At 40.8% G+C, this 24,811-nt stretch overlaps 1 protein-coding gene across 1 annotated transcript in view; it reads right to left on the bottom strand.

Annotated features, from left to right (window-relative positions):
* Positions 1 to 24,811, bottom strand: part of reln (reelin) — a 363,171-nt gene that overhangs the window by 275,379 nt on the left and 62,981 nt on the right. Inside the window, exon 4 of the mRNA XM_048553828.2 lies at positions 10,333 to 10,468. Within this exon, the coding sequence (XP_048409785.2) occupies positions 10,333 to 10,468 (136 nt within the window). The remainder of the gene's footprint in view (positions 1 to 10,332; positions 10,469 to 24,811) is intronic.

The following is a 24,811-nucleotide window of genomic DNA, read 5'->3' as shown; positions in this document are numbered from 1 at the left end:
ATGTGTGCGTGTGCATGTGCACGTGCGTGAGACAGACAGACCTGATGCTGTCAAAACAGGGCAGTAAGGAAGATTTTACAGCTACAGAATAGTGTGCTGGGGTCATCAGTATAGCGACATGATCCCAAGATCACGGTTGAGGCCGTCTTCATGGGTGTGGAACTTGGCTATTAGTCTCTGCTTAGTGATTTTGCATTGTCGTGCATCCTGAAGTCCGTCCAAAGACCGGAAGCTGAATGACCTTAACTGCTGAATTGTTCCCCAAATGGGAGGGAGCACTCCTGCCTGGCCATTGTTGCACAGTGGCCATTCATCTGTTGTCGTAGCATCTGCATGGTCTTACCAACGTACCATGCCTCAGAACATCCTTGCCTGCAGCAGATGAGATAGCCAACGCTGGCTGAGTCACATGAGCATCTGCTGTGCACGCAGTGGGTGCTGTTCCCATGTGTGATCATAGTGCCTGTGTCGATGATCTAACGTGTCTTACAGAGGTTGCCATGACAGGGTTGCATGGTATTGTGGTAGATGGTGCCCTGGAGGCTGGGTAGTTTGCTGTGAAGACCTTGGCAAGGTGCTCATCATCATCATCATCAATGACACACTGAAGGCTGCAAAGAACACGGCATAGTTTCTCCGCTCTGGGGAAGTACTGAATGATGAAGGGTATTCTATCAGTTATATCCTGTGTCTGTTTCTGAGAAGGTTGTTATGTTTTTTCGCTGTAGCACATCAGAACTGGCAAGTGATGAGTTGAGCATCATATCCTGTTCTTATGAGGGCGTCCTTCAAAACCTTCAGGTGTTAGCGGGTTTTGAGAAGATTTGTAGCTCAGGTTGAGGTTCTGGATGTGAGTTTGCTCACTGAGCTCAGCGAGCAAACTCACATCCAGAACCTTCAGGTGTCCATTGTGTTCCTCCTCATCTGAGCAGATCCTGTGTACCCGCAGGGCTTGTCCATCGGGGATGGCTTTTCCAAAATGTTTAAGGTGGCAGCCTGAGAAGAGCTGCATTGTGAAGTTATCCGTGGGATTGAGGTAGAGGTAGGTACTGAGGTGTCTGTACTTGGAGATGCCTATGTCCAAGACCACACCCCAGTCCAATACCGGTACTTCTAAATAATTCGTAAACTTCAAGGAGCTGCAGTTTTACCTGTTGCCATAGGTGCTATAGATTCCTTGCCACATAAGGAGATTCCACAGCACTGAAACTTCAGCAGATGAAAATTCACTACTATTTGAAGCTGGTCCATAAATCTACAGAACAGGCCCTTTAGTGCCCCAAGCCTGCACCGACATATGTTGCCCTTCCACACTAAAACTGTCTCCACTCACAAGCTCCGTATCCCTCTATTCCCTTTCTATTCATGTATCCATCCAGGTGTTTCTCGAACTTTGTTTGAAAGAACACACAAGTTTTGATTGATTAAGATGCAAATTTCAGAATCTATTTCAAGTCAACTGCCCCAAGATAATTAGAGGTTTTATCAGTGTCTGCCTCCCGTTCCAAACTTCAATCAGGCAGGGATACAAAAGGCGAAATCTCACATCAGACATGGAATTGTTGCTGTGAGGCCTCATTCAGATTCTGTCTGAGTTTTAACCCGGAATCAAGCTGGTTTTATTCCAAAAGCAGAAATTTATAAAATGCCACACCGACTGACTGTGACTGCTAATGTGTCTGCTTCCACCACCTTCCAGGCACTCATCACGCTTTGTGTGAAAACCCTGCCTTACACATCTCTCTTAAATGCCCCCTCGCACCTTGAACCTGTGTCCCCTAGTAATTGATCCCTCCACCCTGGGAAAAAATCTGATGGTTTCCACACCAGGCATGCCATTCACAACCTTATAAGCTTCTATTGGATTGCCTCTCCCATCTTCTGCATTTCAGTGAAAACAAAGCCACTCTATCCCACCTTACTTATAACATTGAACAGTACAGCACAGTACAGGTCCTTCAGCTCATGATGTTGTGTTGAACTTTTACCCTAAACCTAAGGTCTATCTAGCCTCCACCGCTACCTTATTCTATCATCCATATGCCTGTCCAATAGCCACTTAAATGCCCCTAATGAGGCCAACTCCACTACCCTCCCCGGCAATGCATTCCATGCCCCTACCACTCTGAGTAAAGAGCCGACCTCTGGCATCTCCCTGATATCTACCTCCTTTCACTTTAAAACTATGTCCTCTCGTAAAAGCTACTTCCACCCTAGGATAAAGTTTCTGGCTGTCTATCTATACCTCTGATCATTTTGTACACCTCTATTGCCTCCCTCAATATTTTAGAACAGATCCCATCACGATCAAGATGGCTAGGGAAAGAATAGGTACTCTTAAAGCCCAGCATGGCCATCTATGTGAGGAACCCCAGGCGGTGGGGAGATTTTTAATGAATATTTCTCTTCAGTGTTTACCGAGGAGAGAATCATGGATGCTAAGGAAATAAGCGAAACAAGTAGGGATGTTTTGGACTACACACACATTACCAGAGAAGAGATTTTTTTCAGCCTTGAAGTGCATGAAGGTGGATCAGTCCCTTGGGCCTGATCAAGTCCATCCTCAGACGTTGTGGGAGGCTAGGGTAGAAATTGCAGTGGCCCTTGCAGACATTTTTGCTTCATCTTTAGCCACTAGTGAAGTTCCAGAAGACTGGAAGTGGCCAAGGTTGCTCCATTGTTTAAGAAAAGTAACAAAGACATGTCAAGGAACTACAGGCCACTGAGCTTGACATCAGTGGTAGGCAAGTTATTGGAGCAGATACTGAGGGACAGGATCAACCAATATTTGGATAGTCTGCATGGATTTGTGCATGAGAGGTCATGTCTGACAGATCTTCTAGAGTTTTTCAAAGAGGTAACCAAGAGGATAGGTTAGGGTACGACACTGGATGTAATCCATATGGACTTCAGTAAGGCCTTTGTTAAGGTCATGCACAGCAGGCTAGTCATGAAAGTTAGGTTGCACAGGATCCAGGGAATGCTAGCTAATTGGATTCAAAATTGGCTCAAATGGTATGAAGCAGAGGATGATGGTTGAAAATAGTTTCCTGGACTGGAGGCCTGTGACTCGTGGTGTGCCACAGGGATTAGTGCTGGGGCCTTTGTTAGTTGCATAAATGGTCTGGATGTGAATGTAAAAAGGCATGATTAGTAAGTCTGCAGATGATACAAAATTTGGAAGTATCGTTGATAGTGAAGAAGGTTATCAAAAATTACAGAGGGATATTGATCAGATGGGCAAGTGGGCTGAGGATTGGTACATGCAATTCAATACAGATAAGTGTGAGTTATTGCATTTCAGCAAGTCAAAGCAAGGTAGGACATATACAGTATATGGTAAAGGCTTGAGGAGTGTTGTGGAACAGAGGGACCTAGGAGTACAAGTACACAGTTCATTGAAAGTAGTGTCACAGGTAGACAGGATGGTGAAGAAGGCATTTAGCATGCTGGCTTTCATCAGTTGAGGCACTGACTACAGGAGTTGGGATGTTATGTTACAGCTGTAAAAGTTGTTGGTGAGGCAGTACTTAGGAGTATCATGTACAGTTTTGGTCATCCTGTTATAGGAAAGACACAGTTAAGCTGGATGAAAATTTATGAGGATGGTGCCAGGATTACTAGGCCTGAGTTATAGAGAGAGGTTAGCCAGGAAAGGACTTTATTCCTTTGAACATAGGAGAATAAGGGGTGACCTTATTGAGGTGTATAAAATCATGAGGGCCATTGATAGGATGGATGCATTTAGTCTTATTCCCAGGGATGGGGTATTGAAAACTAGAGGGCATAGGTTTAAGGTGAGAGGGGATAGATTTAAAAAGGACCCGAGGGACAACTTCTTCCTGGAGAGACCGGCATGTATATGGAATGGGCTGCCGAAGAAAGTGGATGAGACATGTGTAAAAACAATATGTAAAAAAACATTTGGATAAGTACATGGATGAGAAGGAGTTAGAGGGAGATAGACCAATTATGGGCAACTGGAACTAGCTGAGTGGACCCAATGGTCAGCATGGACCAGTTTGGGCCAAAGGGCCTGTTTACATGTTGTATTACTCCAGGACCCAGGAACTGCCTTAATACTTTTTAAGACAAACAGCACCTCTTCCTTGTTAATAGTAACTTGGCTTAGAAAATTCAACCCTCTCATTCCGGATATCATCTTTCACCAATTCCTTCTCTTTAGTGAATATTTGTTTAGGATCTCAACTGCCTCTTCTGGCTCAACACTTAGTTTCCCACCATTTTTATATGTATAAAAAGCCTAGGAATTCTTCTTAATCCTGTTGGCTAATGATTATTCATGACCCCTTTTAGCCCTTCTAATTCCTTGTTTAAGTTCTTTCCTACTTTCCTTATATATTTCAAGGGCTTCATCAATTCCTACACCCCTAGATGGTAAGAATACATCGTTTTCCTTTTTTTTAAACCAAAGTTACAGCATCCCTGGTCATCAGAGGTTCATGTAACTTGCCATACTTATTCTTCATTCTCACAGAAACATGCTGCTCCTGAATTCGTATTGACTGCCGCTTGAAATGCTCCCATGTCCAATGTGGATTTATCCTCAAACAGCCGCCTCCGATCAAAATTCTCCAGTTCCTGCCTAATATTGTTGTGGTTCCCCTTCCCCCAGTTTAACACCTTCATCCGAGGACTGCTGTTACCCCTATCCGTGAGAAACTTAAAACTCACTGTATTATGGTTGCTACGCTCGAAATGCTCCTCCACTGAAACTTCACTCACCTGACTGAGCTCAAAACCAGGTTCAGTATGAGCAGAACTGGCACTGCAAGGTGCCCCATGCCGATGCTTATCAAATTCCACAACAAGTGTTGGTTGATACAGACAGCAGGACAGTAGCCAGGGAAGTCAAAATGCACTCAAGAGTGTATAACAACTCACCTGCCAAATCAATTAGCCCTGAAAACTGATGGTGTGGAGCATCAAGCCCATACCCGGCCATTACTGGCAATACAGAGCCCGCGGGGGCTATGCCGTGGCGAGTAGGAGGGTCGTTATGGTGAGCACAGAGACCTAGGGCATGGGCCCAGGTGGAGCCGCCACAGGGGCAGATCTTGGTGGTAGTAGCAAGTATTCAAACGAGAACTTTGGAGAAGGGTTCCATGTGAACTACAATTGCACATGGGTCAGTCAGTCCTAAGAGATAGTCGAATGCTGTTCTGAAGGGACGGGCGATGGCCTCCATTGCCTTCAGCTGATCGAAAGTATAAAATATAGTTTTTTTTTAATCTGTTTCAATGGTTAGACGTATTGGTCAAACGGTGAGATAACAACAGAGATAGTAGGAACTGCTGATGCTGGAGAATCTGAGCTAACAGGTGAGATAGTGACAGTAGTTTTAGAGGAGTCCCTGGGATTAACCAACCTGCCACGTGGGTGAACACAAAGTGGAGGTCAATTTGTGCCACTGATGTGGAATTGGGTTGCGAAGAGCAAGATTCAGGAAATCTATGGAGAGATGAAATGCAACCCTACTACTGTAAAGGGCAAGCCAGCAGCATCACAGCGTTGCCCAAAGCAATATATACAGATATTGCACAAAGTAAATTTCACCTCTTAAAGAGTCAATTACAGATACACAGGATAAGTGATTTTTGCATAAGCCTCTCACTTTTTTATAGGCACTGTATTATTGGCTATTAGAGTACCACACTGTTTCATCAATTGGTTAGTTCATTATTATGTGCTTACAATTTCCCAAGTCTCACACAAACTAGAAAACAAGTTTGTAATTAAAGCAATGTTTAAGTTGGCATAGTTATCATTTAATAGAAAAGTGTTGTGAGAACTATAAAAATTGGGCAATAAATAGCTTTGTAAAAGACTAATAACATATTTTATTCTAATCTTCTACGAAGCAGACTATAAGTACCACATTGTTTGCCTGGATTTACTTCTTGTGATGGCTGTAGTGCTCTAAACAACAAGCTGAGATTTCAGACACTCTCGATATTATAGACACTATAAATATTTGACCAGAAAGTTGCAACTAATTCAACATGATACAATAAGGAATGTCAGTCATAGATAACGGAGCTCTTTTAATTGTTATATTCCCATGCTTCACAGTTTTCTCTCACTTGCTACACATGTAGACTGCTCACCACCTGCCAGGATACTGAACAGGTTGTGAAAAGATTTAAAAAACCTATGAGTGTTGAAAGTCCTCCCCATGCTACAGGTTTTTCCCCAGATTGTTCTTCTAAGGAAGTTATTCATGCCAAGTCTCCCAGTTCCTCCTTTCCTCCTGTTGTGAAAATTATTTTGCTGCTTTCCTGGGTTTCTTTGATAACATGACATGCATCTCTTGGTGCTCCTTTGATGTTTGCATATAATTCGTTATTATGTTGTCTTCTTTGGGAATTACTGTTCTCTTGTAGACTCTTTTTAAAATTGAAAAATATCAATTGGAAAAACCAAAGCTTATTTTACAAGACACCAGCAAACTGGCCCCTTTTTGCAAGACACTCCAATGAGGAAAAAAAGGCCTAAGATATGAATTCCAACTTTTGGAGGCAGGACAAGGGCAGTGAAAGAAGCTGTTTCAAGCAGGTTTGTGATTACCTATAATGCATGGGATCTGGGAACACCATTTTCAGTCCTCACAGGTACTTTCACACACCACTATTCTAAACAAGGCCCATTGTAACTGGCCAATCACATTTGGCATGCAACAAGTCATGCTATAAGTCAATGTACAGGAGATTTTCCAAAGGAATCTGCAATGTGAAAGCCTGCAAGGAGAAGGGATTACTGAAGATATGGCCAATACACAAAACAGACTCTGTGCCCTGTTTACAGCTATCTCAAACACAGCAGCATTGATAGACAGGGTTGATCCACTTTGGCAGAAAAATGTTGCATGCAGTTTGTTTTAACTCTCAATGTAAATTATAGCATCAACAGCTCACAAAGGTGGACATTTGATTAAACTATTATAATTCTTCAAAAGCAGCACACTCACAGTAATCATGCTTTATGTGGTGCTGCATGTCAGAAGGCATATCAGGCCAGCAAAGCTTGAAAGGAAGCATGTGCCAAAATGCCACTAATGTTATTCCAGATAATGCTGCTTGGCAGTGACTGTGGAGAATTTTTCAGAGATGGACTAATAGAGAGCCAGATTCAGAGTTATGCCATCTGCTGAGGACACTTGCTGCTGGAATACACCATAGAGCTGGCAGTGCAAATCCCAGCATCAATCTGCAGTTTCAAGCCTGCACAACAGGCTTCTACTGTATATCATCTGTACATTTCTTAATCCTTTGCCTGTTTTGCTTTAGAAAAGTCAGTTAATAGGCTGGCATGTCTTGAATCTTTCTAAAAGCTTTCAGAGTGCTCACCTTCTATTGTCCTTATCATTGAAATCTTACAGAATCCAATTTCCTCTTCACCCACTAATGCAGCCCTTATATTTCCATCTGGACCTATGACTAAAGATTGGAATGAATGAATTAATGAAAATGAGTCCGGCTAAACACAATATCATCCAGGGGATTTAAGGAGTATTCTTAAACTGTAGGCACAGTTGGCATAGACAAGGAAAATTGGCCCACAAAAAGTTCCAGAATATTAGTTCCCTGGAAAAGACTGTCCAGATAGACTGAAACTAATCCCAAAGCCACACATCTTGACCAATTGGAGGCTGTGATGCACTGACTGTGTGGGAATTACCTGGGAAGTTTCAGCTTCCAAAGGACAATTATCTTGCACCTGCATACTCAAAACATCTCCAACTCTCAGTTAGTGTCAGAGATTTCACAGCTTTCAGACTGGAGAGTTACCCAGGAAACACCAGACAGATTTAAAACAGAAGTCTCACTCCTGGGTAACTATAAAGCTGACCCACCCCACAATGATTCCTCTCTTGCTTCGTCTTCCCAACTCTCCCAATACTGAACATCCGCCTAACCCTTGGCAATCCTCCCTACTCAACTATGCCTCTGATAAACCTCCCATGACACCCCTGGTCACCCAACCGATGAAGGGCGTAAACCCAAAACATCGACTTTCCTGCTCCTCTAATACTGCTTGACTTGCTGTGCTCCTCCAGTTCCACACTGTATTGACTGACTCCAGCATCTGCAATTTTTGCTCTCAAGTATCCCTACTACTTACCCCACCGGACTACTGCCCCGGCCCTTCGACTTCCCAATAAATAATCCATCAATCTATCGTAAACCCACCTACCATCCTACCTCCTTATCCTGCACCTACTCACCATCCCATATCCTCCTCACCCACTTGTTACCTGCCTCACCCATCCACTGCCCATCCTAACCCTATACCTACTCTACCCACTTAAACATTTACCGTACACACTAACATTTTTTCCTTGGCTTCTCAGAGAGACTTTGGGCATTTAAACTGTACTGAATAAAGCAGCTGGTACTATAAAAGTGGGCGCAGATTCTACAAAAGACTTCCATATTCTTCTTTGCAAGGCATTCTAGGCTTGGTGAATTCTGCAGGATCATCCATGGAAGCCAGTCCCAAAAAGTACAGTTCAAAAGAAGTGTGCCATTTTGTCTGATTCAGTTGGAAATAGAGTTTCTGGCCCTGATCAGGAGATTTGGGCCAATGTGTTAGATAAAAAAACAAACAAAATTGGGTTGATGTTATCTTCCAGTGGGAATCTGGCAGAAGCAGATATCATTCCTTGTTGGAAATTTGCAAGAGATATCCCAGAAGAGTTTACCTGCATTTGTGAATGGCACCAGTCCCTTGCTTGATCAAGCTTCAAACAGTTGACGGGGACAAGGATCCGGCAGTGCCCATTGGTACTGGATAATGGAAACTAACAAGACTGGGGTGTGGGATATTTTTACATAGCCTCATTCTATGAGTCATAGGCAGTAGGGATTAGAAGGGGAGCCCCTTGCTACTTGTGGTCTCAATAAGGAAAAATGCAATTGCATTGACTGCACAGCCTTTGAAATGGTATTACCTAGTAGGGCATTACTGTTGGTATCCTTCTCAGGAACGGGCTAACTTAAAATGTGGGCCTTCACCTGCCATCGAAGCCAAGGAACAAAGCAGGAATGAAGCCATTCTACATTACATGTCTCCCCTTCTTCTTTCCAATGATCGTGGAGCAGTAAGATGGGTAAATACTCATGTTGATGCATTATGGAAAAGGCCAAAAAAAGGACTAAATTCATTTTTGGGTCTCATCAGCTGAATTCCCGATACCGTTATATGCATTTTAGGCCTAGTAAGCAAACACAATAAGGTTAAAGTTAGGCCCTAGAATTCCAGCTTAGTAAGTCTTCAATTATGTCATTTTTGACAGGGGCAGGTTGTAAACATTTGCCTGAAGGGTGACTCCCCAAAAAGTGAGGCAGAGAGAGACAGAGAGAGTGAGAGCAAGTGCGAGCAAGAGAGAGAGAGAGAGAGAGAGAGAGAGAGAGAGAGAGAGAGAGAGAGAGAGAGAGAGAGAGAGAGAGAGAGAGAGAGAGAGAGGGGGGGGGGGAGAGAGAGAGAGAGAGAGAGAGAGAGCGCAAGAGACAGCAAGAGCGAGAGAGACACATGCGTGGGTCATGACATATCAAAAGGAAAGGAAGCCAGAGAGTGGAATCTTCATGTTTACACTGAGATAATTAATTTATTACTGTATCTAATCTGAGATATGTATGATGGGAAGGTGCTGATTCAAAGAAGAGTGCAAGAAGAATGAATATTAAGCGATCACTTCAGAACATAAAAAGTGAATAATGTCAGAGTGTGACGGTCAACTGCTTATAATAAAATTACAACTAAAATTTATCAAGGAGAAAACTTCTCATTTTACACTTTGACGATAGTTTTGCCAAGCTGATTCATAAGTTTAGAGGAACTGAATTCTGCACATCGGAACCAGTGTGTCATTTTGATTTATGTGTCAAGTCTGTTTCTGATTTGACAAAATATACATTCTGTGAATTTCTGGTAAAATGGTTCTGAATGGCAGAATTCAAGTGAAACACTTCACTGGACAACAGTGGCAATTGGAATGAAATCAAAACAAATGGAGAACATGCTATAAAATTTTCAATTTTCATAGATTTAAAGTGAATGATATTCTGTTTTGTTAAAATAATTTGCACCCACACAAATGTCTATACCTTCACCTAGTAATAGAAGAACAGAACTGGGTTGTCTAGTTACTTTTAATTACTTTTTGAACAAATAGCTTGATAAATCTATGAATTACAGCCAATAAATTTGTGCTCACAAGAATTTTAATTAGAACAAAATATTAATCTTAATTCAGTATATAGAGTGGCTTCACTGGAGACAATGTTGCTTCTTTAATATATATTTACTTACATAAAATTCACGCAGCCCGTTCCTGCTGGTGGAGCAATCCAGACAAAACTCAGATTTGTCTGTGGAAGGTGACTGACATGAGACGCTACAACACTGCACATGAATTGGGATCCAAAAGGTTGATCAGACATGAAACCTGCAACACAAAAAGGGTATCTGTAAGATATTGTAAATCAGTTCCCAAACCTTTTCCCACTGTGAACCCATTTCAAGGCTTGAAAATCACTGTCATGCCTTGGTGGAGAACCATAAGCACGAGATTTGGGATGGGTACAGAGGACTTATGAGTACAGGGATCAGGAAGTAGTGATGAAGAAAAAGTTCAGCTCTTTTTGTACCAGTGTTCCTGGCCCTAAAATCTCAGCTTGTGCCACCTTGGGAAGCCCTGTTGTAAACGAATGGTACAGCTCATTTTCCTTAATAATCACTTGCATGGTTGCCTCGTAGCACTTTGGAACAGATTTTCTACTGCTTTACCATTATGAAAAGGTCCATTTCAGTCAGTAATAACTAGGTTGGATTAAAGGACCACAGGAACATAACATTTACCTGAAATGAAGTCACATTTGGCAGGCAATGAGACTTATTATTTGTGGATACCATATGGCGTGTTGACAGCATCTAATGACATTGGCTGATTTTTCTACCATCGATTTGATTTTCTTACATAGAAACATAGAAAATTGATGCAGGATTATGCCATTCAGCCCTTTGAGCCTGCACCCACAATTCAATACGATCACGGCTGATCATGCAATTTCAGTATCCCATCCCCACTTTCTCTCATTACTCCTTGATCCCATTAGCCACAAGAGCCACATCCAGCACCCCCTTGAATATATCTAATGAACTGGCCCCATCAGCTTTTAGTGCAACAGAATTCCACAGGTTCACAACTCAGTGAAGAAATTCTTTCTTATCTCAGTCCTGAATGGCTTATACTTTATTCTTAGATTTTGAGCTCTAGTTCTGAACTTCCAATATCAGGAACATTCTTCCTGCATCTAGCCTGTCCAACCCCATTAGGATTTCATATATTTCTAGGAGATCACCACTCATTCGTCTTAATTCCAGTGAGTACAAGCGCAGCCGATCGAGTCTTTCATATGTCAGTCCTGCCATCCTGGGAATCAGTCTGGTGAACTTTTGCTGGACTCCCTCAATAGCAAGAATGTCATTCCTCAGACTAGGAGACCAAAACAGCATACAATAATCAAGGTGTGGACCCACGAAGGCCTTGTATAACTGCAGCAAGACATCCTTACTCTGATACTCAAATCCTCTCATTCTAAAGGCCAGCACGCTATTAGCTTTCCTCACCGCTTACTGCACTGGTGTGCCAAACTTCAGTGACAGTTCCACCATGACACCCAGGTCTCATTGCACCTCTCCTTTTCCAAAATTCAGATAATAATCTGCCTTTCCTGTTCTTGCAAACAAAGTGGATAACCTCACATTTATCCACATTATATTTCATTTGAAAAGTACTTGCCCACTCAGCCAGCCCCATAGCATCCTCCTCACAGCACACACTGCCACCCAGCTAAGCGTCAACTGCAAAGTGAGAGATATGGCTTTCAAATTTTTCATCCAAATCATTAATTTTCATTGTGAACAGCTGAGGTCCCAGCACTGAACCCTGCAGCACCCCACTCGTCACTGCCTGCCACTCCGAAAAGAACCTGTTTATTTCAACTTTCCGCTTCCTACCTACCAACCAGTTCTCTATCTATGTCAATACATTACCTCTGATACCACAAGCTTTAATTTTCCTTCCTAATCTCTTGTGCAGAACCTTGTTGAAAGTCCAGATACACAACCTCTACCAATTCACCCTTGTCCACTCTACTGGTCACCTCCTCAAAAATTCCAGAAGATTTAGTGAATCCATGCTGACTTGGACGAATTCTTGATTCAGTATTCAGTTTTGCAGAATCAGTCATGGTACAGAATTATATTTATTAGTGCAAGAGCGGGAAAGAATTACCTTTGTGCTTTACAGGATGTTTCTTCTGAAATCAAGGTGAAGTAGAGGGCACCTTGCCTTGACTATACTTGATCTGGAAATATTTGATAGTCAGTCATATCAAAAAACTGGAAAAACAAAAATTCCACTGCTCAACCCTGACGGCTCTCCATTGGTGAAGTAAAACTGACCAAAATTGTCACTGTTTTACTGCAACCTGTCACATGGATTTTTTGTGGCACCTCACTTCATCACTTCAATCTGCTTGATTCCAATACCAATCTCCTACCTCTGTTGTCTCAATGCAGCCAAAAAATGTTTCCGTGCTCAGCAACATGTCACCATATGCTTTGGTGTCATTGCTGTTTGTGAATGAAGTGCAGTGTGAAGCTTCATGTTCCAGGAAAGTGTCTTAAGTAACACATTTTTAAATAAGCTTACTGATTTCTACAGCATGTCATCCATATGCTCAACTATTACTGTGTCTAATATATGCAGCATAGTATGCGACATTGAACTAGGCCTGTTTCTAGACATATCCACATGAAAACAAAAACTACAACAGGTGTGTAAATCTGAACAGTAAATACTCTAACACTCCTGCTTTCTCTCTCACACACACGCATGTGCATTTTCATTAACCGCATGCCAATTGCAGCCGACAACTTTCTACATCGCGCTGTGCCACATCACAAACCACCTCCCACCCAGAAGAAAACAAATGGTAGGGAAAGAAGCAGCACAAAAGATAGACAAAATAAAATACAAATACATGTAGGGTAGAAACCTAAGTAGGGAGAGAATAGGGCGCTTAAAGATCAACAAGGCCGTCTACGTGTGGAGATGGGTGAGATATTAAATGCGTATTTTGCATCAATATTTTCTTTGAAGAAGGATACAGAAGCTGGAGAACTTGGGGAAATAAATAAATAGTGATATCTTGAAAAGTGTCCAATTACAGAAGAGGTGGTAATATGTGTCTTAAAATGCATAATGGTGGATAAAGCCCCAGGACCTGATCAGATATATCCCAGAACTTTGTGGGAAGCTCGATAAGAGATTGCTGGGCCCCTTACAAAGATATTTGTATCATCAATAGACACAGGTGAGGTGCTAGAAAACTGAAGGTTGGATAATACGCTGTATTATTTAAGAAAGGTGTAAGGAAAGCAAGGGAACTATAGACCTGAGAGATGGTTGTTGGAGGGGAATCTGGGATCAGGATTCACATGCAGTTGGAAAGCCATGGAAAATTAGGGATAATCAACATTGCTTTGTGCGTGGGAAATCATGCTTGACTAACTCGATTGAGTTTTCTGAAGAAGTCTCAAAGAAGATTGATGAAGGCCAAGCAGTAAACATTGTCTGTATGGACTTCAATAACATGTTCGACAAGGTTTCACATGTCAACTGGTTAGCAAGGCTAGATCACAAGGAATCCAGAAGGAGCTAATCAACTGGATACAAAATTGTCGCAAAGGTAGGAGACAGTGGGTGGTGGTGGAGGGTTGTTTTTTTGGATTGGAGGCCTGTGACCAGTGTGCCGCAAGGCTTGGTGCTGGGTCAGCTGCTTTTCATCATTAAGGTAAATGATTTGGATGTGAATATAGAATGGTATGGGTAGCAAGTTTGCAGATGACACCAAAACTGGTGGTATAGTGGACAGCGAAGAAGGTTATCTCAGCGTTCAACTGGACCTTGATCGGATGAACCAATGGGCCAAGAAGTGGCAGATGGAGTTTGATTTGGACAGATTCAAGAGGTTGCATTTTGGTAAGGCAAATCTTGGCAGGATTTATACAGTTCACTGTAAGGCCCTGGGGAGTGTTGTTGAACAAAGAGACCTCAGGAAACAGATGCATAGTTCCTCGAAACTGGACAGAAATGGTGGTGAAGAAGGGGTTTGGCACAATTGCTTTTATTGGTCAGTGCAGTGAGTATAGGAGTTGGGAGGTCATGTTGCAGCTGTACAGAACATTAGTTAGGCTGCTTTTGGAATACTGCATTCAGTTCTGGTCTCTCTACTGTAGGAAAGGTGTTGTTAAACTAGAAAAGGTTCAGAAAAGATTTACAAGTACATGGTCGACTTTGGAGGGTTTCAGCTACAGGGAGAGGCTGAATACGCTGGGGGTCTTTTCCCAGAGCATTGGAGACTATGGATGACATTATAATGAGTTATAAAATCATGAGGAGCATGGATAGGGTGAATAGCCAAGGCCTTTTTTACCAGTGTAGGGAAGTCCAAAACTAGAGGGCATAGGTTTAAGATGAGAGGGACTGGAGGGACAACTTTTTCATGTGAAGGATGGTGTGTGTATGGAACAAGCTACCAAGGAAGTAATGGAAGCAGATCCAATTACAATATTCAAAAGACACGTGGATAGGTACAGGAATAGGAAGGATTTAAGACGGAAATGGGCCAAATGCTAGCAAATGAGACTAGATCAGTTTAGGATATTTGGTCAGCATGGACAAGTTGGACCAAAGGGTCTGTTTCTGTGTTGTGTAACCCAAGACTCTAATTCTCAAAAAGAAAGAGATTGAAGGAGAAAGATCCAACAACACAGGGATGTCAAGTTCAAATAACAGGATATTTTCTCTAAAGTATGGCGTACAATAGCGAATTACATCACCAGGTATTTCTATATGTTTCGCTATCTGTCACACTTCAAATGCCAACAATTGACATTCCTAGTACGTACCACACGTATACTGATTAGCTCAAACCTATACAGAACAAACCGCAACAAATCACAACTAAAGAGGCAGGCAATGTCCCAACCAAATATTGAGGAAGTGAGTAGATAGATTATTAGCATTCCTACACTCCAGTGTCCTACTTACCATCAGTGGGTATAACTTAAAACTATTTGTTTGGCTGTGAAGAAGATTGAGACTACCTGATGTTATGAATACTTCCCACAAACAAAATTCTTTTCTTTTGGTCAGCGTTCAATGAAAAACTGAAATCAGAATAATCAGGCAACAATAAAATAAGGAGGAGAACAATGTAACTGGTCAAACTAACTTGGGAAATACTCCTTGGCCATTACTGTTGTTTCTTAACCATTTGGGGGTGTGCGTGGAAGAGAAAAAAAAACTTACTACTGGTTTGTTAAATAGAAAACATGTTAAAGAAATACTGCTTGTAAGAAAATGAATATATTTGCCTTTTGTCTATTTGTAACGCATTTTAGTTGGTGTTTTGTTTCTGAGAAGGTGGGGGCTCAAGTTCAAATGGCTCCCCAGAGCCGCTCCTAAATCCCTACAGTACAGTTTTCAAGTAAATCTTTTCGATGAGGCACGAAACTGAGCCTGCCTTCTCAGGCAGATATAACCATTCTCATGTGGCACTATTCAAAGAAGCACTAGGGAGTCTTTCAACCAACATCAGTAAAAGTACAAATTATTTGCTTATTATTCCATACTACTCATGGAAACTTGCAGCATGCAAACTGGTTTAATAACAGTATCCCCTCTTCAGAAGTGTTCATTTGGATTTAGAGTTTTGGGAAGTCTTGAGGTGATGAAAGTTGCTTTAGAAATGTAAGTTCATTTTTTTTCCTTACCACTTCTTTTAATACAGGACAAAGATTTCACACAATAAGATTAACATCTAACATCCTGCATGCCAGAGCATCGGTGAGAGTTGCAGAGCCCTCTTCGTCCAGACTAATATATTTGATTCAGGCACTTCCTCTGGTGGCTGAAAATTACACCGGACAACAGTAAAGGTGTGAAAGTAAGTGGAGATCTAGTGTAGAACATCACTGACCCATTGGCTGCATGGCATTGGGCAGAAAATGCTGTCTTTGAAATCCAGGTGATTCTCACTGAGTATTCTACTGCTACAATTTGTAAAAAACAAATGAGAATAGCAATTCCTATCATTATTTGCTCTACACAGGATGTTAGAATTAGCCGGAACAAGGCCCTAGAGAGATGCACTGGATAATTCAGGTTCATATAACATTTTCTAGTAATTAAATTACATTTTTATTTTATTGTGTTGCTGACCTTAAGTACACTATAAACAACATCAACTAGCGGTCAAAAATAAACAAAAGAAGCATGCTTTGCTAGAATTGTTTCTGACTTAGCTTCTGGGACTCTATCACATGTGAGAACGTTCTAAAAATGCAACCTCTGGAAACTCTCAATTATTTATCTCATTCACTGGCATAGTGATAACATATGCAGAACACTTCCCTATCATCTTTGTGACTTCTAATTAGAGTCTCAGAGTCAAATTTAACCATTAATGAAGTGAACAAACTAAACATTTTTATCACTGTGTGCATAAACAATAAACAGTTAGAAAATTTAGCTTTACTATCTAAACAAGTTCTGTTTCAAACATCCTTTGTCGTACATCCACAATCAACAATGATAGATATGCTTGAACCTTGTGTTATGACCGAACTGGTTGCGCTGGCTCTAAACTACTGGTATATCCTGAACTGTGGGAAAGAGCCGAAACACTGTGTAAATAATTAAACATATGGGATTCATCAATGGAAAAGTTCTGTCAGTGTTGGGAAAGCACATTATCTTAATTTACCTTCATGTGTGACTCTAATAGAGTTTTAATGTTATAATTTATACAGACATTCAATTAATAACAACTAGTTAGTTTCCCAAAGCAAAGATCACAAGAGAACCAGATTGTTCAGTTGAAAACTAGGTTGCTGGCCTATTTTTCTTTTTATCATGACTTTCTAATATTTTTCTTTCCTTCCCTGAAATGGGTAACTCATTTTAGGATACACTTTCATCGGCAGCAAGTCTCTGGTCATTCCTTACTTAGCTGCTTTTGAGATTTCAGCACAAGTGTGAGCCAAGAGTCTAATGTACCCTAGCTGAGTGTTTTAGTCAGCACTCAACAGATTGTGTCCTGGTCACTCAGGAAATCCAACTGATGTGGCAACACGCATGCTGTAAGCTGGAATAAATGGATAATGATGACAGAAGCTCCATCACATGAGGCTCTTCCCACCACATGTCTGATGCAGAGTCTCTCTTGTATTTACTGCCTGTTCTTGGTGTGTTAGAAATATTACTATGTTGATACACAACCTGTTGGCCACATTGTATTGCACTTTCCATGACTGCCACTTCCTGGGGTGGGACTCAAACTTGAAGCTTTTGGTTCAGGGCTAGGAAACTCACTACAGTTGAAAGGTAATCATCCTAATTTTATTCTCCCTGGATAGCTCCAGGCCCCGTTGCATTACCACCAACCTACACACCCATTACTCTTGCTATTATCAGCTATATCAGGAAACACCAGGAACTGGATTTTCAAACATCTATAAGGCTGACTTCAGGCACTTTGAAAACGACACTCCAGGGTGGTGCGTCAGTCTTCAGATACCTCAAGAATGTGCCGCAATATTCAAAGTGAGGGCGGAGAGCTGGAACCTGCCCACTTCCAAATGGGCTGGAAAGGGCCGGGAGGTGTTTTTCAAAAAGTGACAAATCTGAACAGTGAACAGTTTGGGGCTTGCCTATGAACATCTGTCAGGAGCACCATGGCAAACCATATTGTGATGTTGCTGCTGAATTAAATTGTTGATAAAAAGGGTTGAAGAAACAGAAGTGCTCAAGCAGTGACAGAGTTGCCAGCATTTCAGCTGATGGGTCAAGTAACTTGTGATTAACCATTTGTCCATTTTTATGCACAATGAAGCTGCTGGCCTTCTGCTGCGCTTTCTGTTCCAATTGATGGTAAGACCACTCCTGACAACTAACTCCCTTGAAGTTTTGCATTCCAGAGCCAGTTTCAGTTTCTACGCAGTGCCTGGCACTACTAACCAGGCACTTGCTCAACCCCTGTCCAATTACAGACTGTGGATGTTGAAATTGAATCCAAGTGGCAAAGATGAATCATGTGATTGGAACCCAGAAATTATAACTGCAATAAATATTTCAACAGTAATTCAAAGGCTGTGGGATTTCTTTTGGAAATTGTGCTCTATACAGGCAACTGTGAAAAAGAAGTTAGAGAATTGTAACACTCGGGGAACCTCGTGTAACAATCATTGATGCTTTCAGTCTTACCTAGAAAGATGGGCATGAGGTTCTCAACAGATCACTGAAAACAAAGCAAAGGTTACTGAATACTCAGTTTTAATCAGTTAGTTGGTCTCAGCAGAAGTAGAAGATTGCTACCTTTGGATTTACTCAGGCATTTAGGAACCGGGAGATGAGGCCTTGCCCTGAAAAAGGTGCTGCTGCAGCAGTCTCTGAGCAGTGAGAACTAAGAGAGATCTTGGGAACCAATAGGTGCAGCTACATGTTGTGGGTAAGGTTCAAGGGAAGTCCTGAGAGACATGGGCACTCAGAAGAAGCCTACAAATCCGTAACAATTCAGTGCAATTGAAGGTGGGGGTGAAGGAAACCCAGAAGCAGTTGCTGCGTTGTGCAGCCGACCAAGATTGATTTCAGAAAATGAAAGGTAATACTAAGTTTGTGAAATCAGCTGCCTGTGGAAAAGCTCAAATTTTCCCTTTAAAAGCTGCTGGGATACAGTTTCAAGAATACAGAAGAGTGCAGTCCCAGGAAAGGAAGACAAGTTACCAGGTCATAGTAGTTGTTGAGACAGCTCATGAAGGACCATTGGGAGAATTCCAAAACCCGGTCTTTGATGGGGCAGCATTGTTAGCCCATTTAAAGTTTTAATTATTAAACCCAGTATCTCTGATATCTGGGGAACTGATGAGAAATCGGTGGGATCTGTCTTGACAACATTTGCTATGTGATCTGCTCTATAGGGTGTCTGACAACAGTTCACCTGTTACCCATATTATTGCATGTTCATTTCGGATTTTATAGCACAAGTTACATTGATATTATAGATTGTTTTGCTATTGTAACTCTCTGTATTAAATTTTCATTTGTTGGTTCAAACTGTCGAATATTGTGGCTTTCTTCTCAAAGTACTTGGGATCTCAAATTTTAAGAAAAGACAAGCTTATTTGTCTGTAGTCAAACTGTAACAAAAAATTTGGTGGCCTGGTCTGGGATCATAATAGTTGCAAAATAATTTCAGAACATGCTGTGGTTTTGCAAGATGCTGTACAAGTGAGGAGCTTGCCTTTATAACACAATGGTTTCTTGCATTTTTGTAAATATGAATATCTTGGTTCTGATGGTTTTTCTTTGGAAATAAGACATCCAAAGATGAAAGATTGATACATTAATAGGTAGATATGTACAGTATTTGATGATTGTCCTTTTAAAAAGCATTGCCCATTCTCTATAGATAAAATAGCATGTTTGGCCGTTGTTTGTAAAGTAAGCCACTGGAGAGGTATAAAATGACTATGGCTAAACTTCAGATTCTGTCGACACGGCTAAGGTAAATTTAGGTTATGTGCCTCTTTGTTCATAACAGGAAGTGAGATTGAGCACCTGTTTATTAAAGCTTACATCACTACTGAGGATGCAAGACCTTAGCTTGAAATGTTGTTTGAAACCTTCCTAGTCCTCCTCAGCCTTGGGCATGGGACTGGGAACAACATTTAAAACTGAAATCGCCCCATCTGGAAGCGTTGGATAGCCAATTAGACCAAGTATGAGACAGATTTAGGGAAAGTTGTTGGATACTGCTGGGATATCCCTCTCGAGTTGGAAGGGAAGAGAAGCTCCAAGCTCCTGCTATAAGTAGACAGAGGGCCCATTGGGTTATCCTGTCACTGACCCCACGAGTGCACCACAAACATACAAATGCTGCAGCATCAATCGTAACCCTTCCTGTGATGGCGCATCTTCCATTATCATGCCCCTTTAAGCTGGGAGCGCCTTTTTCTCAAATATTAATCAGGCTTTCAAACACTCTCTGATCTGGGGTACAAGCTACTCAACCTGCCTCAGCAGCACTCACCTTTACTAGTAGGGTAACTGCATTTCCAGCAGGTGTTATGCACCATCCTTTGAGAACCCACTCAATGTGCATTACTAAATGGCAAATTTAGAAGTAGTCCGTTGATAAGATTACTATCATTGTGCATCACAAACCACAGTCGGGTCAAGACCTGCTAGTAGTTCCACAGCTGAAAATTCAAGGGGCACCAGGTTCTACCCATTAATTCTTGTTTCTCTCTCCAGTAATGCTGCCAAACATATTGACCATTTCCAGCACTTCCTGTTTCTATTACACAGAGTTGTATTAAGGTTCTTCATTATTGAATGAAACCATTGGCATTTGATGCAGAAACAGTAATATTCAGAAGTGCTACATCAAACAGACATGAAAATAGACTATAATCCTCAACATGTGTAAAGAACAGACAGTACTACTGGATTTATTGAACATGCTTGAGGTGAAAGGCAATTTAGCAACATTTTCTGCAGCAATTGATCACTGGCACTAAAACCAGTTGTATGCATCTCTGTTGTGCACTCCTACTAATCTCTTCCCAAACAATGATCACAGTGTCCAGCTGCTGCACAAGATAAATGTGCACAGATCCCCTCATCAACAGAATGCAGATTCAATACAAGAACTGATTGGACCAGTGCTAAACGATATTGCAAAAGTGTATTTTGAGATTCATATACAGAGAAATGAGAGAAAATGTTTGCAGTCAAAAAGTGTGAATCTTTAATGGTACTTCAGTTGTATTAATTCCTTCTTGCCCAACCAAGCGATGGATTTGCTCTATTAAGAACCTCATTAAAAAAGTTGGTTATCATATGCAAAGGAGTACAAGTTCAGCACTCAGATGTAAAAAAATGACACTACTCCAATTATTTGGAACTTCATGGAACAAACAAAGGAAACAGACCTCCACTGACTGGATACACAACTTGCAAGCAGTGGTTATGTTGATGGTCAGGTTCATGTCAGATTTCCTAACATTTAAGCATAGACCTTCGAAAATGTATTGTTTTTGACAAGATTAATCTCTTACATTATGTTTACCTGTTCATGATATTTACAGTCTGAAGCACTTCAATAACTTTCATTTATAAATACTTTTGCAGTTCAGAACGGTTCAGATAGCTGCTGCTTCAATGTAGCAATAATGTAAAAACTTAGATGTGTACAATTTTCAGGACAGCAGTCTATGTTTCACAGTGTAAGCCCCCAATTGAAGAAAATACACTTCAATTAGAACCAGACGTTCTGGAACAATATCAGATATCAACATTAATACAGCATCTGGGGGCAGGAGAGAGAGAGAGAGAGAGAGACAGACAGACAGACAGACAGAGAAGAGACTGGGAAAGGGCAAAAATCGCTCAATGATTCTCGGCTTCTATAATACTTGCTACATAGAAATACACAAATTCTTTTAACTAGAGGGGAACATAAAGTAGTATTGCCTAAAAGAAAAGTAAAACAGGAGATATAGGGCCACTTTACAGATCAAATCAATAGTCATATATGCATAAGTTGCAGACCTGTTCAGAATTTACTGTTGCACTTTCCTTTAAATAAAGAAATGAACTTTAACTTGCCTGTCAGTGAAGTAAAGGATAACATGAAATTAAGTAAATTAATTTTAAGAATTTGGGACTCAGCAGTTTTCCTTTGCAAGCTGTGTCTGCAAACATGGACAGTTCTTGGAGATGGTCAAATTATAAAAACATAGCTTACTTTTAATGTGTATTTGAATGTATGATCTAAAATATGCCAATTGTCCTTCCTGATTCCTGTGTATTATCTAATCTTGTCCTATTCTTCACTAATTCTTTTTCTCCCCCACTGTCCCTAAGTAGATCATATGCATTAATTCATTATAATCTCATAACTGCATGACATTAAGACAAAAGTCAGTAGAGTATTCAGTCCTCATCCCTGTTTTTTTTTGTTTTCCACAAATGATTTATTGTCATTAGCCTAAATCACCAAGGAATGAGCAACATTTTGTTAATGGCTACAATTTTAATGAGTAATTTGAGTAATGGCTATGCTGCTGCTTTACAGAAGAGCTGTTTTACTGAAGTTTTCATGTTATTTTATGCCCTACTTCATAGCAAATAAACTAATACAACAAAATCTCTGATCAACAGTACCTATTCATAAGCCATCTGATAAAGAAAATGCCTTGGGGATATGAATTAGCTTAAAAAAATCCTGCTGTCTCACTCAAATGAAATAACATAATTTTTCTTGGCCATTAAGGCACTCAGGTCAGGTAATAATGATAACTGCTGTTAATTCATCTGAAGTGTCACTAATTTTATCATTTTTAGTACTTCTGTGTTGACCACGAACAGACCCTTTTAATATCAAGATGATGCCCCTATTTGTACCCTCTTACCACACATGTAATGCTGTCAATTTTTTTTTGCACAACCGCAACCAATATGTATCCAGTTGCTCATGGTACAGAAGTGAATCAATGGCACAGTCGTCTTTTGTTAAAATCAGAACAAATTTTTAGTTACAATATTCAGATTTGCATTATTTGTTCCAACTTCATAAAGTGTACAATTAGATTTAAACAAGATTTTTCCCTTTTAAAAAAATTAGTCCAATCCTATCAATGTCTCAAAACGTATGCTTTCAGATGCAGTTTAGTCATTCATCACCAGATCTGGCTATTATACATCGGGTGCTTTTGGGGTTCAATAACTAAACTGTCCAATATCCTAAAATTATAGTGAAACGTTAAGATGTCCAAGCTTCCTTTTCCCATTATAAACTATTTCCATAAACTCCTCTCCCTTGATTCAGGAAGCTCGCTGAATTCAGTCAGCAAAGCTAAGATAATCTGCCTCTGTTACTTCATCCTGGATTACTTTTTCCAAATTTCATCCAAATGTACCTTGACACTATGGCTGAATGAATAACTTCCTCCAATTCCTTTCTCTGAGAAAACTGAGTTGTCACATTCTAAAAGAGTGACCATTTTCCAACACCTGCATTTTTTAAAAAAAAATTAATTCATGGGAAGCTGGTGACGCAGGCTGAGCTAACATCTATTGCCTGAACCTCATTGCCATATAAAAGGTAGTGGTAGCTGCTTGCTTGAACCACTGAAGTCCATGTGCTGTAAATAGACTACAATGCATTGAGTGAGGAGATTTCAGAATGTTGACCCATCGACAGTGAAGGAGCGGCAATATATTTCCATGTCAGGATGCTGACTGGCCTGAAAGGGAGTTTGCAGGTGATGGTGTTTCTTGTCATTTTTGGATGGCCTTGCCCTTTACCTTGGTCATGAGTTTGGAACAAGCTATCTGAGGAGCTGTGGTGAATTCCTGCAGTGCATCTTGTAAATGAATACTGATTGTCAGTGATGGAGGGCTGGTGCCATTCAAGAAAGCTACTTTGACCTAGATGGCATCAAGCATCAAGTGTTGTTGGAACTGCGCTTATCCAGGCAAGTGGGAAGCATTCCACTTAGTCGAAGCAGGAAACAGTCATAGATGACATCCTTTGTGACTGTGGTGCATTATACTTATCCTTGATTTTCTTAATCACTCAGGGTCCTTTGATTTGATTAACCTCACAATCTTCCTCCCACACGTCCTCTATAAGCAGCTCAGTGAACTGGCTGATGGTTGATTCAATTAGAGTCGGTTTACTCGTGCTCAATGCAATTTCAGAAGTGCCTTCTCTTTTTGCCTCTGACAAAAATACCTCAAGAGTTGCTCAGGATTCTGCAGTCACTTCATTGCATGTGATTTACTACATTTAGGCTGCAGCACCAAACAGAATACACCCTCCAACTCAAGAGGACGAAGACATTTCTAGCCAATCACCACAGGGCCTACGTAATTTTGCAGCAGCACCATTGGGGTCTTGCAGGTACTACCAGTGCTCACAGCTTTCTATCATTTTGGCTGAAGACAAGGTGCAGAGGCGAAGATACTCGAAGGAACAACTCAAAAGTGGGAGAAGTGGGCTGAATTTATTTTTCTAATACAGGTCACAAGTCAAATATCCACCTACTGTGAACTGCTGTGAGTACTGATGCCTCAACAATTCATAGACTTTTGCAGTACTTAGAATCCATTTGCTACATTGAGTAATAATCTTGTATTACATGCTATTGCTCAGATTTTGTTACATTAACTTTTTTTACCAAATCTCCCAATTACACCTTGAATTTAAATATTTACATAAAATTGCCATTTTGGCATAACAAACTCCTTTGTTTGAAATGGAATGGAAGACATGTTGTACTAACAAAGTGATTATTGTGCTACATCTTACAAGTACTTTATAAACATTCATGTATTAGAATGTAGTCTTTGGTCTAATTATTTTTCCTTTCCCCTCTGACAACATTTTCACATAATTGAAAATATTGCACTGCATTATACAGGATTAATAAAGGTAACTATGAGACTCACATGCCTAAGGTATATAAGCACAATGAATAGTAACATGTGAGTTCAAAATTCAAGTCTCTCATCGTTAGCACAGGAAAAAACTAAAGGCTTGAAAATTCTACTGCAGACTGACTGTTTCTGATGAGTATGAAAGAGATCAAAAGATACTTTTTGACCATGAAAGTCAAGTTTGCACTTGGAAATTTGCAGAGAATGCTAATG

Source organism: Stegostoma tigrinum, chromosome 25, assembly GCF_030684315.1.
Source record: "Stegostoma tigrinum isolate sSteTig4 chromosome 25, sSteTig4.hap1, whole genome shotgun sequence".
Taxonomy (NCBI): domain Eukaryota; kingdom Metazoa; phylum Chordata; class Chondrichthyes; order Orectolobiformes; family Stegostomatidae; genus Stegostoma; species Stegostoma tigrinum.
Note: the sequence above shows the minus strand (reverse complement) of the source record. Positions and strands in the feature narration are given on the sequence as shown.